The 14,121-nt window shown below is 43.6% G+C and overlaps 1 protein-coding gene across 1 annotated transcript in view; it reads left to right on the top strand.

Annotated features, from left to right (window-relative positions):
- Positions 1-246: 246 nt before the first annotated feature.
- LOC109910660 (anoctamin-9) overlaps positions 247-14,121 on the top strand; it is a 145,068-nt gene continuing 131,193 nt past the window's right edge. The window contains exon 1 of the mRNA XM_048607263.1: positions 247-464. Within this exon, the coding sequence (XP_048463220.1) occupies positions 456-464 (9 nt within the window). The 5' untranslated portion in view covers positions 247-455. The remainder of the gene's footprint in view (positions 465-14,121) is intronic.

A 14,121-nucleotide genomic window follows, 5' to 3' on the forward strand; every position in this document is an offset into this window, starting at 1 on the left:
GAGGTACCTCAATGCAATCGGTAAACATTTCATATTTATCATATATAAAGACCTATCAGGCATACAGCCATGTTGGTAGTAAATAACTTGTGACCCTTTGCTGGTGAAATCCTGGCGCGCAGAGGAGCTATAACACTGGAATCAAAGGCTGATATTATTATTTATGCCTCGGGTCTGGAATGAGGAAGTTGTAGATGGGAAGCGCGAATGCTTATTAGGCGTTTCTCAATAACCGTGAGGATACTCACCGACGCCAGAAAGTTTCGAGGCGTATTGGTTGATTTGGGCACGAGTCCGGATGAACCAAAAAGGGGGGCTGTTGGTGAACTTTAACTGTACACGGAGGGAGGCACTCATATTACCTGTGACACGGAACTGGCTGGAAATCGGCAGGATTTAGACACATGTGTAACTTTGGGTAAAGGATTCGTTGTTCGAGATTACGGACAGAGACTATGGAACAGGTAAAAACAGATAATTAAAATGTTGTATTAACATACTCTTGTCGGAGAACAGCGGCCACGAACTCAGTAACGCAAGACTCCGGAGTAATGACAAGTCTTGAGGAGAAAAAATAAGGCAGGACCAGAAACTCACTTTCTTGAAAGAAGATTGAACTTCTTAGTTTCAGTTTTACTTGTACAGCCGTTTAGCACAATTAAGTTGCCATTAAGTAGAACATAGAACATAGAACATTACAGCACAGTACAGGCCCTTCGGCCCTCGATGTTGCGCCGACCTGTGAAACCAATCTGAAGCCCATCTAACCTAAACTATTCCATTATCATCCATATGTTTATCCAATGACCATTTAAATGCCCTTAAAGTGGGCGAGTCTACTACTGTTACAGGCAGGGCATTCCACGCCCTTACTACTCTCTGAGTAAAGAACCTACCGCTGACATCTGTCCTATATCTATCACCCCTCAATTTAAAGCTATGTCCCCTCGTGCTAGCCATCACCATCCGAGGAAAAAGGCTCCCACTGTCCACCCCATCTAATCCTCTGATCATCTTGTATGTCTCTATCAAGTCCTCTTAACCTTCTTCTCTCTAACGAAAACAGCCTCAAAACCCTCAGCCTTTCCTCATAAGACCTTCCCTCCATACCAGGCAACATCCTGGTAAATCTCCTCTGCACCCTTTCCAATGTTTCCACATCCTTCCTATAATGCGGTGACCAGAACTGTACGCAATACTCCAAGTGCGGCCGCACCAGAGTTTTGTACAGCTGCAACATGACCTCATGGCTCCGAAACTCAATCCCTCTACCAATAAAACCTAACATACTTCTTAACAACGCTATCAACCTGGGTGGCAACTTTCAGTGATCTATGCACATGGACACCGAGATCTTTCTGCTCATCCACACTACCAAGAATCTTACCATTAGCCCAGTACTCTGTGTTCCTGTTACTCCTTCCAAAGTGAATCACCTCACACTTTTCAGCATTAAACTCCATTTGCCACCTCTCAGCCCAGCTCTGCAGCTTATCTATGTCCCTCTGTAACCTACAACATCCTTCTGCACTATCCACAACTCCACCGACTTTGGTGTCATCCGCAAATTTACTAACCCATCCTTCTACGCCCTCATCCAGGTCATTTATAAAAATGACAAACAGCAGTGGCCCCAAAACAGATCCTTGAGGTACACCACTAGTAACTGAACTCCAGGATGAACATTTCCCATCAACCACCACCCTCTGTCTTCTTACAGCTAGCCAATTTCTGATCCAAACCGCTAAATCACCCTCAATCCCATGCCTCCGTATTTTCTGCAATAGCCTACCATGGGGAACCTTATCAAACGCTTTACTGAAATCCAAATACACCACATCAACCGCTTTACCCTCATCCACCTGTTTGGTCACCTTCTCGAAGAGCTCAATAAGGTTTGTGAGGCACGACCTACCCTTCACAAAACCGTGTTAACTATCCCTAATCAAATTATTCCTTTCTAGATGATTATAAATCCTATCTCTTATAATCCTTTCCAACACTTTACCCACAGCCGAAGTAAGGCTCACTGGTCTATAATTACCAGGGTTGTCTCTACTCCCCTTCTTGAACAAGGGGACAACATTTGCTAGTCTCCAGTCTTCTGGCACTATTCCTGAAGACAATGACGACATAAAGATCAAAGCCAAAGGCTCTGCAATCTCCTCTCTAGCTTCCCAGAGAATCCTAGGATAAATCCCATCCGGCCCAGGGGACTTATCTATTTTCACACCTTCCAGAATTGCTAACACCTCCTCCTTATGAACCTCAATCCCGTCTAGTCTAATAGACTGTATCTCAGTATTCTCCTCGACTACATTGTCTTTTTCCTGTGTGAATACTGACGAAAAATATTCATTTAGCACCTCTCCTATCTCTTCGGACTCCACGCACAACTTCCCACTACTGTCCTTGACTGGCCCCAATCTTACTCTAGTCATTCTTTTATTCCTGACATACCTATAGAAAGCTTTAGGGTTTTCCTTGATCCTACCTGCTAAAGACTTCTCATGTCCCCTCCTGGCTCTTCTTAGCTCTCTCTTTAGGTCCTTCCTGGCTAACTTGTAACTCTCAAGCGCCCTCACTGAGCCTTCACGCCTCATCTCTACATAAGCCTCCTTCTTCCTCTTGACAAGAAATTCAACTTCTTTAGTAAACCACGGTTCCCTCGCTCGACCACTTCCTCCCTGCCTGACAGATACATACTTCTCAAGGACACGCAGTAGCTGTTCCTTGAACAAGCTCCACATTTCAATTGTGCCCAGCCCCTGCAGTTTCCTTCTCCATCCTATGCATCCTAAATCTTGCCTCATCGCCTCATAGTTGCCTTTCCCCCAGCTATAACTCTTGTCCTGCTTTATATACCGATCCCTTTCCATCGCTAAAGTAAACGTAACCGAATTGTGGTCACTATCACCAAAGTGCTCTCCTACCTCCAAATCTAACACCTGGCCTGGTTCATTACCCAGTACCAAATCCAATGTGGCCTCGCCTCTTGTTGGCCTATCTACATACTGTGTCAGGAAACCCTCCTGCACACATTGGACAAAAACTGACCCATCTGAAGTACTCGAACTATAGCGTTTCCAGTCAATATTTGGAAAGTTAAAGTCCCCCATAACAACTACCCTGTTACTTTCGCTCCTATCCAGAATCATCTTTGCAATCTTTTCCTCTACATCTCTACATTAAGTACGCAAATTAGTTTCACCGTTGTCATCTCTAACAGGACATGGCTCACCCCAACCCTGAAATACAATCTATAGTCGTAGACGGTCTATTTTGAGCAACTGATTTGTTGAGAAAGGTTCGAAATGGATCTGGGGTGTCTGGAACAGAAGTCGGGAAGGCAGGTTTCTCTGGGCTGAGGTAGACGGAGTTACCAATGAATACTGATTGGATAATTTGGTAAGGAGATGCACATGTCATTAAAGGAGCTGATCTAATATTGCACCATTAATGTAAGCGCATGGAACGTTAACCGGGGTTCCTCACCAACTCCTCCACACTCCGGTCAGGCCACTTCTGGAGTACTGATAGTCTGGTCTTCCTCCTATAGGAAGGATGTTGTGAAACTTAAGGGTTCAGAAAAGATTTACAGGGCTAGAGGATTTGAGCTATAGGGAGAGACTGAATAGACTGGGGCTATTTTCCCTTGATTGTTGGAGGCTGAGGAGTGAGAAGTTTATAAAATCATGAAGGGTGTGGAAAGGGTAAATAGACAGGTCTTTTCCATAAGACATAGGAGCAGAAATTAGGACATTCGGCCCATCGAGTCTGCTTCGCCATTCAATCATGGCTGATAAGTTCCTCAACCCCATTCTCCTGCTTTCTCCTCGTAACCCTTGAGCCCCTTGAACCTACCTATCTCAGTCTTAAATGTACTCAAATGACCTGGCCTCCACAGCCTTCTGTGGCAGTGAATTCCATAGATTCACCACTCTCTTTCCCCAGGGTGGGGGAGTCCAAGGCTAGAGAGCATAGGTTTAAAGTGAGAGGGGAAAGTTTTAAAAGGACCTAAGGGGCAACTTTTTCATGTAGCGGGTGGTGGAATAAGCAGCCAGAGGAAGTGGTGGAGGATGGTACAGTTACAACATTTAAAAGGATGGGTATATGAATAGGAAGGGGTTAGAGGGATTTGGGCCAAATGCTGGCAAATTGGACTAGATTTATTTGGGATATCTGGTTGGAATGGACCAGTTGGACTGAAGGGTCTATTTCCATGCTGTATATCTCTATGACTGTCTTCCTTACTTGGTCTGGCCTACATGTGACACCAGACCCATAGGAATTTATTTGGTTCTTAGCTGCCCTCAGGGCAATTCGGGGCAATTAATGTTGGCCTAGCTTGTGATGTCAGTTTCCCATTAATTAATTTTTAATAACACTGGAATTGGATGAGTGCAGTTATGAGGTTTGTGGGTCTGGATGGTAGAAAAAAAATTAGTGAAAACAAGTGTAGGTGTCTTACAGTCGGAAACAGGGAAAGTTATAATTGGGAAAGAGAAATCAGAAAAATTAAATATATACTTTTGTCCTGTCTACATAAAGGTTGATACAATAACATCCCAAAAATGTTGTGGAACACAAGGTCTAGTGACGGAGATTAAATGAAGGAAGTTATTATTAGCAGGGAAATGGTATTGGGAAAATTGATCTCATTAAAGGCAATAAATCCCAGGGTTTGATAATCTACCTCCAAAGTACTTAAGAAAGTGGCTCTGGAAATAGGGGATGCATTCGCAGTCATCTTTCAACATTCTATAGACTTTGGAATAGTTCCTATGAACTGGCCTGTTACTGATGTAGCCACGGGTACTGCAGAGATCAGTGCTTAGATCCTAGCTATTCATAATGTATAGTAATGAATTAGATGAGGGATCTACACGTAATATCTCTAAGTTTGCAGACAACACAAAGTTTGCTGTATTAGTTGTCAGAAGGATGCAGAGATGTTTCAATGTAATTTGGACAAGTTGAGTGAGTGGGCAAAAGCATGACAGATGCAGTACAATGTGGAAATGTGATGTTATCCACTTTGATAACAAAAACAGGAAGGCAGATTATTACTTGAACAGCGATAGATTTGAAAAGTGGGAGGTACAATGAGACCTGGGTGTCCTTGCACGTTAGTCACTGAAAGTAAGCATGCAGGTGCAGCAGGCAGTGAAGAAAGCAAATGGTATGTCAGCTTTTATAGCGAGAGGGTTTGAGTACAGGAGCAGACATGTCTTGCTGCAACTGTACAGAGCCTTGGTGAAACAGTACCTGGTGAATTGTGTGTAATTTTGATCTCCTTATCTGAGGAAGAATGTTCTAGCTATTGAGGGAGTGCAGCAAAATGATTCCTGGGATGGCAGGGCTGATGTATGAAAAGAGACTGGATCAGTTAGGACAATATTCACCAGAGTTCAGAAGAATGAAGGGGGAATCTAGAAACCTATAAAATTCTGACAGGACTAGACAGGATAAATGCAGGTAGGATGTTCCTGATTACTAAGGAGTCTAGAACCAGAGGTCACAGTCTGACGGTACAGGATATATTTAGGTCTGTGATAAGAAGAAATTTCTTAACCCAGGGAGTGGTGGGCCTGTGGAATTTTCTGCTACCAAAAAGATTGCGGCCATTGAGTATTTTCAAGAAGTTTAGACATAGTTCTTTGATCCCTTTAGCTCAAAGGGTATAGGGAGAAAGCAGGAACAGGTACTGAGTTAGATGATCAGCCATGATCGTCTTGAATGATGGATCAGACTCAAAGTGCCAAATGGCCTATTCCTGCCTCTATTTTCTATGTAGTAGTGACAGGAAGGATCAAAGCAACAAAGATTTGAAAATAAAGGTGAAATTTTCAAATCAAGGTGTTACTTGACTGAGAACCAATTTAGGGCAGTGACCATATGGTCAGTGAACAGCAGAGTGGTGGATGAGTTCAGTTTATAGACAGCAGAATGTGGGAGACCATGTGAGAATATGTTGAGATAATTGAGTCAAGGAGTGACACAGATGTGAATTAAGGGTTTCAGCAACATATAAGCTGACGCAAAGGTGAACTTGGCTTGTGCTGTTAAGGCAGAAATAGAAACTAGTGAGAGCACAAATATGTGGCTCAAGCTCAGTTTAGGGTCCAATATGTTAACAGTCTGTTTTGGTCTCAGACAGTTGTCCAAAAGAGGGATGGAGTTGGTAGCTAAGGAATTGAGTTTGGAGTGGGGACAAAAAGCAAGAACTTCAGTCCTTCCAATATTTAATTGGAGGAAACTAATGCTGATGTTGGATAAGATGTCTGATAACTTTGCAACAAGGAAGAATCAAGCTAAGTAGGTGTTGTCAAGTTATGTGAAAATTAATGCTGGGCTTTTGGACGATGTTGCTAAGGAATGACACATAGGTGAAATTGGAGGGGACCGAGAATAACTTCTTAGGGCAACATCAGTCTGGCTGCAGCAAGTGAAACCATTGCAAGTGACAATCTGGGTATGGTTAGATCCAGGTATGGAACCAGATGAGAACAATTCCACTCAGTTGGAAGACCGTAAAGAGACATTGGCCAAAAATGTGATGTAACACGAATCAAAGGCTGCACTCCGATAGATATAGATGAGGAGGTACAATTCACCTTTGCCAATCAAATAGGATGTTATTTGCAACTTTGATTAAAGCTGTTTCAGTGTTAAAATAAGATTGGAGGAATTCAAACCTGAATTTCTCGAAGAATGGAGATGGTGGTGCTGTAGTTTAGTCTTTTGGTAAAGGGCAAAGTATGCCTGTACTATGTTTAAAATCTCCTTGAAAGTTTTGGCATGAAGTGAAGCTGTGTCTTATCATGCAGTATTTTGCTAATGTTTCTCAGCTCTGTTCCTATATTTGTAATCCGTTTATCAATAAAATCGATAAATAAATAGTATGGAAGATTACAATACAAAGTACAAAACACTAAGATTAGGAAGGGAACTTCACAATAGAAAATCAGCTTTTGGAACATATTAATTCAGGAGGGTGCCGTAACAAATTGCAATTACATAGTTCTTTGTATATTTAAAGCACATATTTACAGAGAAAGGAATGAACTGGGTACTAAATGGAATGAAATAGAGAGGTAAATTGAGGTTCAAAGGTAGGGTTGAGAAACATGATCACTGAAATTTTGAAATCAGTTAGAAAGGGGAAAGGTAATGGTGAGGATAATGTAAGGCTGTTCTGAAAAGTAGAGTCCAAGTGACTTAAAGAGTAGTTATCACTTAGCAAAAAAGGGACTGAGGAATAGGAAAATTCCAGAAGCATTGAGGATATATGGAGGGACATTGTTTACAAATCTGTAGTGTTGGGCTGAATTTAATATGGGCATTGAGGATCTCTCCCACCAGTTGGAAAATTAATCGGAGATAGATATGCTGCATTTTTTCCCAAGTGGCCTGATGAAATTAACTGGCCAGTGCTAATCCTTCCCTAGGATTGTGGGACAGGTTTCCTGATTCCCACAAGCTAATATGAGCCAGTAGCTCTCATGGTGCCACTGGTTGTGATGGCTGGTGCAGGAATTACTACAAGGGCCTCATCCAATAAGGAGGCCTCCAGGAGGCACATAAAGCCACGTGTTTCACATTTACTCCCTTAGCACCACTAAATTCCGGTGGGCTTGGATAAAGGGCATCAATTGGTTCATAAATGAGTAATTGACATCCTAAAATCATATTCTCCTCCCTTCTCTATATTAATCATGGGAGGCTTTCCCCCTGTTATTAGACTGATCCACAGTCTATTTGGCAATTAAATGGGCTTGATTGCTATGCTTCCTGTCACAGCAGGCTGAATTAAATTCTAACTGTTGGGTCTATTTCTCTCATCAAACACATGGTCCACTACTCTTTCAGCAATCTAAAGGGACTATCCCCACTGCAAATCTGGATTATTCCTCAAGAACCTTCCAACTCCTCATTCATATTCCATGCTACCTTCCTGATATCCAACACCTGGTCTTTCACCTCCTCTCTTCCCACTGTCCAGCACCCCAAGCTCTTCTTCCAGGTGAAGCAACAATTTACTTGATCTTCTTTGTATTTAGCATATTATCTGTTCATAATCTGGTCTTCTCCACAGTGAGGTTGTCAAACACAGCCTATGTTGAAAATATCTCTGCTCAATCCACGAGTATGATCTTGAGCTCCTATTCACTAATTTGGATTCTGGTCTTTCTGTCTTGCCTTTCTAGACTGTTTAAGTGGAGTTTAATGGAAGTTTGAGGAATAACACATCATCTGCTGTTTAAACACTTTAATCTTCTGAACTTAATGTTGAGTTCAATAATTCAGAACCTATCTACTGCTCCCAATTTTCACATCATAATCTGTTTTGTTACTTAATCTCTCCTACATACCATTCTATCACAGACCTTACATTGGTTCTTTCCTTCCCCCGTACCTTGCAACTTTCTACGTTTTCATATACTTGAAACAAAATTCAGGAAAGAATGCCAAAATGAAAAATCTTTCAGGGAGCCTTTGGCTCTTAAAATCCAAGAGCACCTGCAGACATTGTTTTCTTGATTATTAGTAGGGTTCTGAGTGGGATCTGACCTATGGCAAGTGAAGAGGGTATTTCACTAGTTTCAATATTTAATGGTTTGGTAACTTGGCTGTTGAGGAAGGCAGGAGCTCACAAGACTACTGAATCAGCTGATTTTCTGCTTATACAGAGTCTGTACTTCCGACTTGATACCCTTTCAACATATTGCTGGCTGTGAGGAACCTTGGTGATTATAAACAATATATTAGATGCATAAAAACCAACTGAGGCCTTGGGAATAAAATATGTTCCTCTAAATATAAAGTTTTATTTCTGAGTACAATACAGATAATTACAGACTGCAAGGCTATTGTATATACCAGACAAGATTGGGCAAGTCCAAGGTTTGATCTTGATCCACACTGAGTTAGTTGGGGCAGTTAGTGCGCTTTGGATTTACTAATCATTGCTGTGTGTGTGTAGGGAACCAGAGTCAGCCAGATTCTCACTTCTAATCACTACTCAGTGAATATACTGGAAAATGTTTGTGCACCATAATGGCGGAGAACAGAGCATGGTTTATCCAAGATACCCCATATGTTGACTGGGATATCAGCAAATTCTGTCTAGATTCACAAAAAAAAAAATGGGGAGTGCCAAGATCTTCTCTCATTTAAAAAAAAGCTGCTGCTTTCAGCAAATGAAAGATTACCTGATGGTAAACAATAAGTACCTTCTACATTTATAAGATGAAACACTATTTCAACAATGTGTTGCATCACAAGATATGTAAACATACAAACAATAAAACACAAGAATCTTATCCATTCATTCCCCCCACCTCCTTATACAACCTTCTTAAACCTTTAACTCGTCCAACATTTTACCCTTAGGACAAAGCACTTACAATATTATCTTTTCCAGCAATGTGAATAATCTTTACATCAAATGGTCATTAAATGAAACAAAACTACTCCATGCAAATAGTCTTGCACTTTCAGTTTTATACTTTTCAATTAATGCTTGTGGATTATGGTGAGTCTAATGTTTCTCTGTTCATGTGTAGGACAGGGAAAGATAGAAAAGAGGAGCAGAAGTAGGCCATTTAGCCTTTTGAGCTGGCTGTGCATCCATTGTGATCATGGCTGATCGTCCAACTCAAAAGCTTGTTCCCAATGTTCCCTCACATTCTTTGATCTCTTTCGCCCATGTGCTATATCCAACTCCTTGCTGAAATCATACCTTGTTTTGGCCTCTAATTCCACAGGCTCACCACTCTCTGGGTGAAGAAATTTCTTCTTATCTCAGTCCTAAATAGTTTACCCCATATCCTGAGACAGTGACCACTAGTTCTGGAGTCCCCTGTCTTTGGGAGCATCTTTACTGCATCAATCCTGCCCACTCCTCTGCTAGGACTGTCTAGGTTTTATAGACTTCAAATACCGAAGAAACAATACTAATCCTGAAGTTGCCTTTACTATGATAGAGTACTTTTTCTAATACTGGTTTAGTTTATTGCAGAAGTAGTCCACTGGCTTCTTTATTCCTGACTCATCACTGTGTAACAAGACTGCACCTACACCTAAGTCACTAGCATAAATTGCCATTTTGCAAGGTCTGGATCAGGGTGGCTAACATTGGTTCAGTTATTAGTATTCTGCATTCTGCTGACCATACTACTGCTGTTTGTACCTTTTTAAAAGGTGCAGCTAATATGCTGAATTCACATACAGATTTCTGGCAAAGCCCACACATTCCTAAAAATCTCATGATATCCCATTTAGTTTTAGGAATAGCAAATTCTGTTTAAGCCTTAATGTTCATTGCCCTTGGCAGCACTTCTATGATATATCCTAGGTAAGTCACACCTGTTTTTGCAAATTCACTTTTGGCTAAATTTATCACTCAGCCAGCCAGTTGTAATTGCCTTAACTGGTCTTCCACTTGTCTCATATGCTCTTCAAAATGCGTTGCTATATACCACAACAGCGTCTAAATAAACTACTTAGTTTCAGACCTCAGCTACGACTTGATTCATTACCCTTTAGAATGTAGCTGGGGCATTCTTTAATCAAAATGGCATCACTCAACATTGGTAAAACCCATTTTGGTGTGACAAATGTAAATATTTCTTTAGACTTTGGCAAGTGCCATAAACATCAATCCCCCTACAAAGATCATTCTTAGAAGGGAATGAGGCACTACCAACCCTATTAGTACGGTATAATAACCACGAAATTGACTATGAATCTGTTTATGTGACTGCATTTACCTATCTGTCGTCCATACAACATCGAGTTGATGCATTCAGTTTACGAATCAATTACGACTCAGGTGAACTCTAGCTGCTTTGACTCGGTTCAATCAAGTGATTTTCCAGCACAGTATGAATCTCTCATTTCATCGGAGCTCTTTTCTCCAGTCTCAACCAATAAGGATGCTGCATGAGTGGTGTCCAGTCTTGTTTTGCCCAATTCATTTGTCTTGCTAATTTCTTAACTCCACATCTTTTTCCCCAAACTTTGGTATGGCCTGTGCAATTTCCTTACTAGATTTCAAATTAGGTCTCGGATTCTCCCCACTAGAATCTGCATCGGTCTCTATTGTCTCCTGTTTCAATTGCATCACTTAAAGCTTATGTTGTTTCTCTTCTCTTTCCCTTTGCAATACTAATTTTCTCCTTTCCGTTCTTTTCATTTTTATTGTTATCGCCCTCTCCCTTTCTTTGTTCCGTGCTGCATGACTGTCTTTTTATTCTGCCAGTTCCTTCGTTTTCTCCTCATACTCAAACTGCCTTAACCATAACCCAATACTACCTGTTTCCGATGTGTCACTATCCAGAGTGCGTAGTCTCACTTGTATTTAACTAACTCCAAATTCTATACTGGTACTCAATTATCTCTACCATTCCAGCTCTGTCAAGCAACGCTACCTCGAGTTTTCTACAAATTCCATCAGCTTGGGTTTTGAAAGTCCACTTACGATAGTCAGGGACAACTCTGCCACCTGCAGGAAATCCTTTGCTGTTTCCAGGACCATTTCTGAATTGTAGTACGGAATTAAGTGCTTTCTTTTGTGTTGTTTATAATGCCACACCCTTGTTGTCTTAATTTTAAAGTCAATTCCAACAAGAGTCTCCAAACCTTGTCACGCCTCACTGGGGTAGCAAGCTTGAAATCAGGCTACACTATTCCCAGAGCTGTTACACAAAAAGATTTTTAAAAGTTCGCAAATTCCATAATTTGCCTGTCAATTGACCCAGGCTAACAGGAAACATACTCTATGTTTATGTTCTTAACAAGAACTACTATTTATAAAATTATATAGTTCCTAACCACAGATAAACAACAATGAATTATTGATGTATAACTGTAACATTTGAAACGCTGTTATCCATACATTTAGGCAGACAGAGACAGTCAAAAAAATGTTGGTTGGTGGAGAGGAAACAAACAGGTCGAAGAGGCGGGAACGGAGCCAGTAAAGGTGAGTGTAGGTAGGGAGTTAGGGAGGGGATAGGTCAGTCCAGGGAGGACGGACAGGTCAAGGGGGCGGGATGAGGTTAGTCGGTAGGAGATGGGGGTGCGGCTTGAGGTGGGAGGAGGGGATAGGTGGGAGGAAGAACAGGTTAGGGAGGCGGGGACGAGCTGGACTGGTTTTGGGATGCGGTAGGGGAAGGGGAGATTTTGAAGCTTGTGAAATCCACATTGATACTATTGGGCTGCAGGGTTGCCAAGCGGAATATGAGTTGCTGTTCCTGCAACCTTCGGGTGGCATCGTTGTGGCACTGCAGGAAGCCCAGGATGGACATGTCGTCTGAGGAATGGGAGGGGGAGTTGAAATGGTTCGCGACTGGGAGGTGCAGTTGGTTATTGCGAACCGAGCGTAGGTGTTCTGCAAAGTGGTCCCCGAGCCTCCGCTTGGTTTCCCCGATGTAGAGGAAGCCACACCGGGTACAGCGGATGCAGTATACCACATTGGCAGATGTGCAGGTGAACATCTGCTAGATGTGGAAAGTCTTCTTGGGGCCTGGGATGGGGGTGGTGGTGAGGGAGGAGATATTGGGGCAGGTGTAGCACTTCCTGCGGTTGCAGGGAAAAGTGCCGGGTGTGGTGGGGCTGGAGGGGAGTGTGGAGCGGACAAGGGAGTCACGGAGAGAGTGGTCCCTCCGGAAAGCAGATAAGGGTGGGGAGGGAAAGATGTCTTTGATGGTGGGGTCGGATTGCAGATGGCGGAAGTGTCGGAGGATGATGCGTTGGATCCGGAGGTTGGTGGGATGGTATGTGAGGACGAGGGGGATTCTTTTTTGGTTCTTATTGCGTGGACGGGGTGTGAGGGATGAGTTGCGGGAGATGTGGGAGACACGGTTGAGGGCGTTCTCGACCACTGATGGGGGGAAGTTACGGTCCTTGAAAAACGAGGACAACTGAGATGTACGGGAGTGGAATGCCTCATCCTGGGAGCAGATGCGGCGGAGGCGCCTCCCTCCACGCTTACTTCTTCAACCGTGAACCTAACCCTCCCTCTACTGACCCCTTCTCCCGCTTCCAACACACCCCCTCCTCCTGGACACCACCCCAAGACCTCCTACCCTCCCTCGACCTCTTCATCTCCAACTGCCATCGAGACAACAATCGCCTCAACCTCTCCACCCCTCTCACCCACTCCAGCCTGTCCCCTGCAGAACGTGCAGCCCTCCGCTCCCTCCGCTCCAATCCCAACCTCACCATAAAACCCGCGGACAAGGGAGGTGCAGTTGTAGTATGGCGCACTGACCTCTACATCGCCAAGGCCAGACGCCAACTCTCCGACACCACCTCCTACCGCCCCCTTGATCATGACCCCACCCCTGAGCATCAAACCATCATCTCCCAAACCATCCACAACCTCATCACCTCAGGTGACCTCCCACCCACGGCCTCCAACCTCATCGTTCCCCAACCCCGCACTACCCGCTTCTATCTCCTTCCCAAAATCCACAAACCTGAATGCCCTGGTCGACCCATTGTCTCCACCTGCTCCTGCCCCACCGAACTGATCTCCAACTATCTGGACTCCATTTTCTCCCCCTTGGTCCAGGAACTCCCTACCTATGTCCATGACACCAGCCACTCCCTCCGCCTCCTCCAGAACTTCCAATTCCCCGGTCCCCAACACTTCATCTTTACCATGGACGTCCAGTCCCTCTACACCTGCATTCCCCATGCAGATGGCCTAAAGGCCCTCCGCTTCTTCCTGTCCCGCAGGCCTGACCAGTCCCCCTCCACTGACACCCTCATCCGCTTAGCCGAACTCGTCCTCACCCTCAACAACTTCTCTTTCAATTCCTCCCACTTCCTACAGACAAAGGGAGTCGCCATGGGTACCCGCATGGGCCCAAGCTACGCCTGCCTCTTTGTAGGTTACGTGGAACAATCCCTCTTCCGTACCTAAACCCCACCTCTTCCTCCGTTACATTGATGACTGTATCGGCGCCGCCTCGTGCTCCCACGAGGAGCTCGAACAGTTCATCCACTTCACCAACACCTTCCACCACAACCTTAAGTTTACCTGGACCATCTCGAATACCTCTCTCCCCTTCCTGGACCTCTCTGTCTCCATATTGGGCAACCACCTAG

This window comes from Rhincodon typus, chromosome 17 (genome assembly GCF_021869965.1).
Source record: "Rhincodon typus isolate 14 chromosome 17, sRhiTyp1.1, whole genome shotgun sequence".
Lineage (NCBI taxonomy): Eukaryota > Metazoa > Chordata > Chondrichthyes > Orectolobiformes > Rhincodontidae > Rhincodon > Rhincodon typus.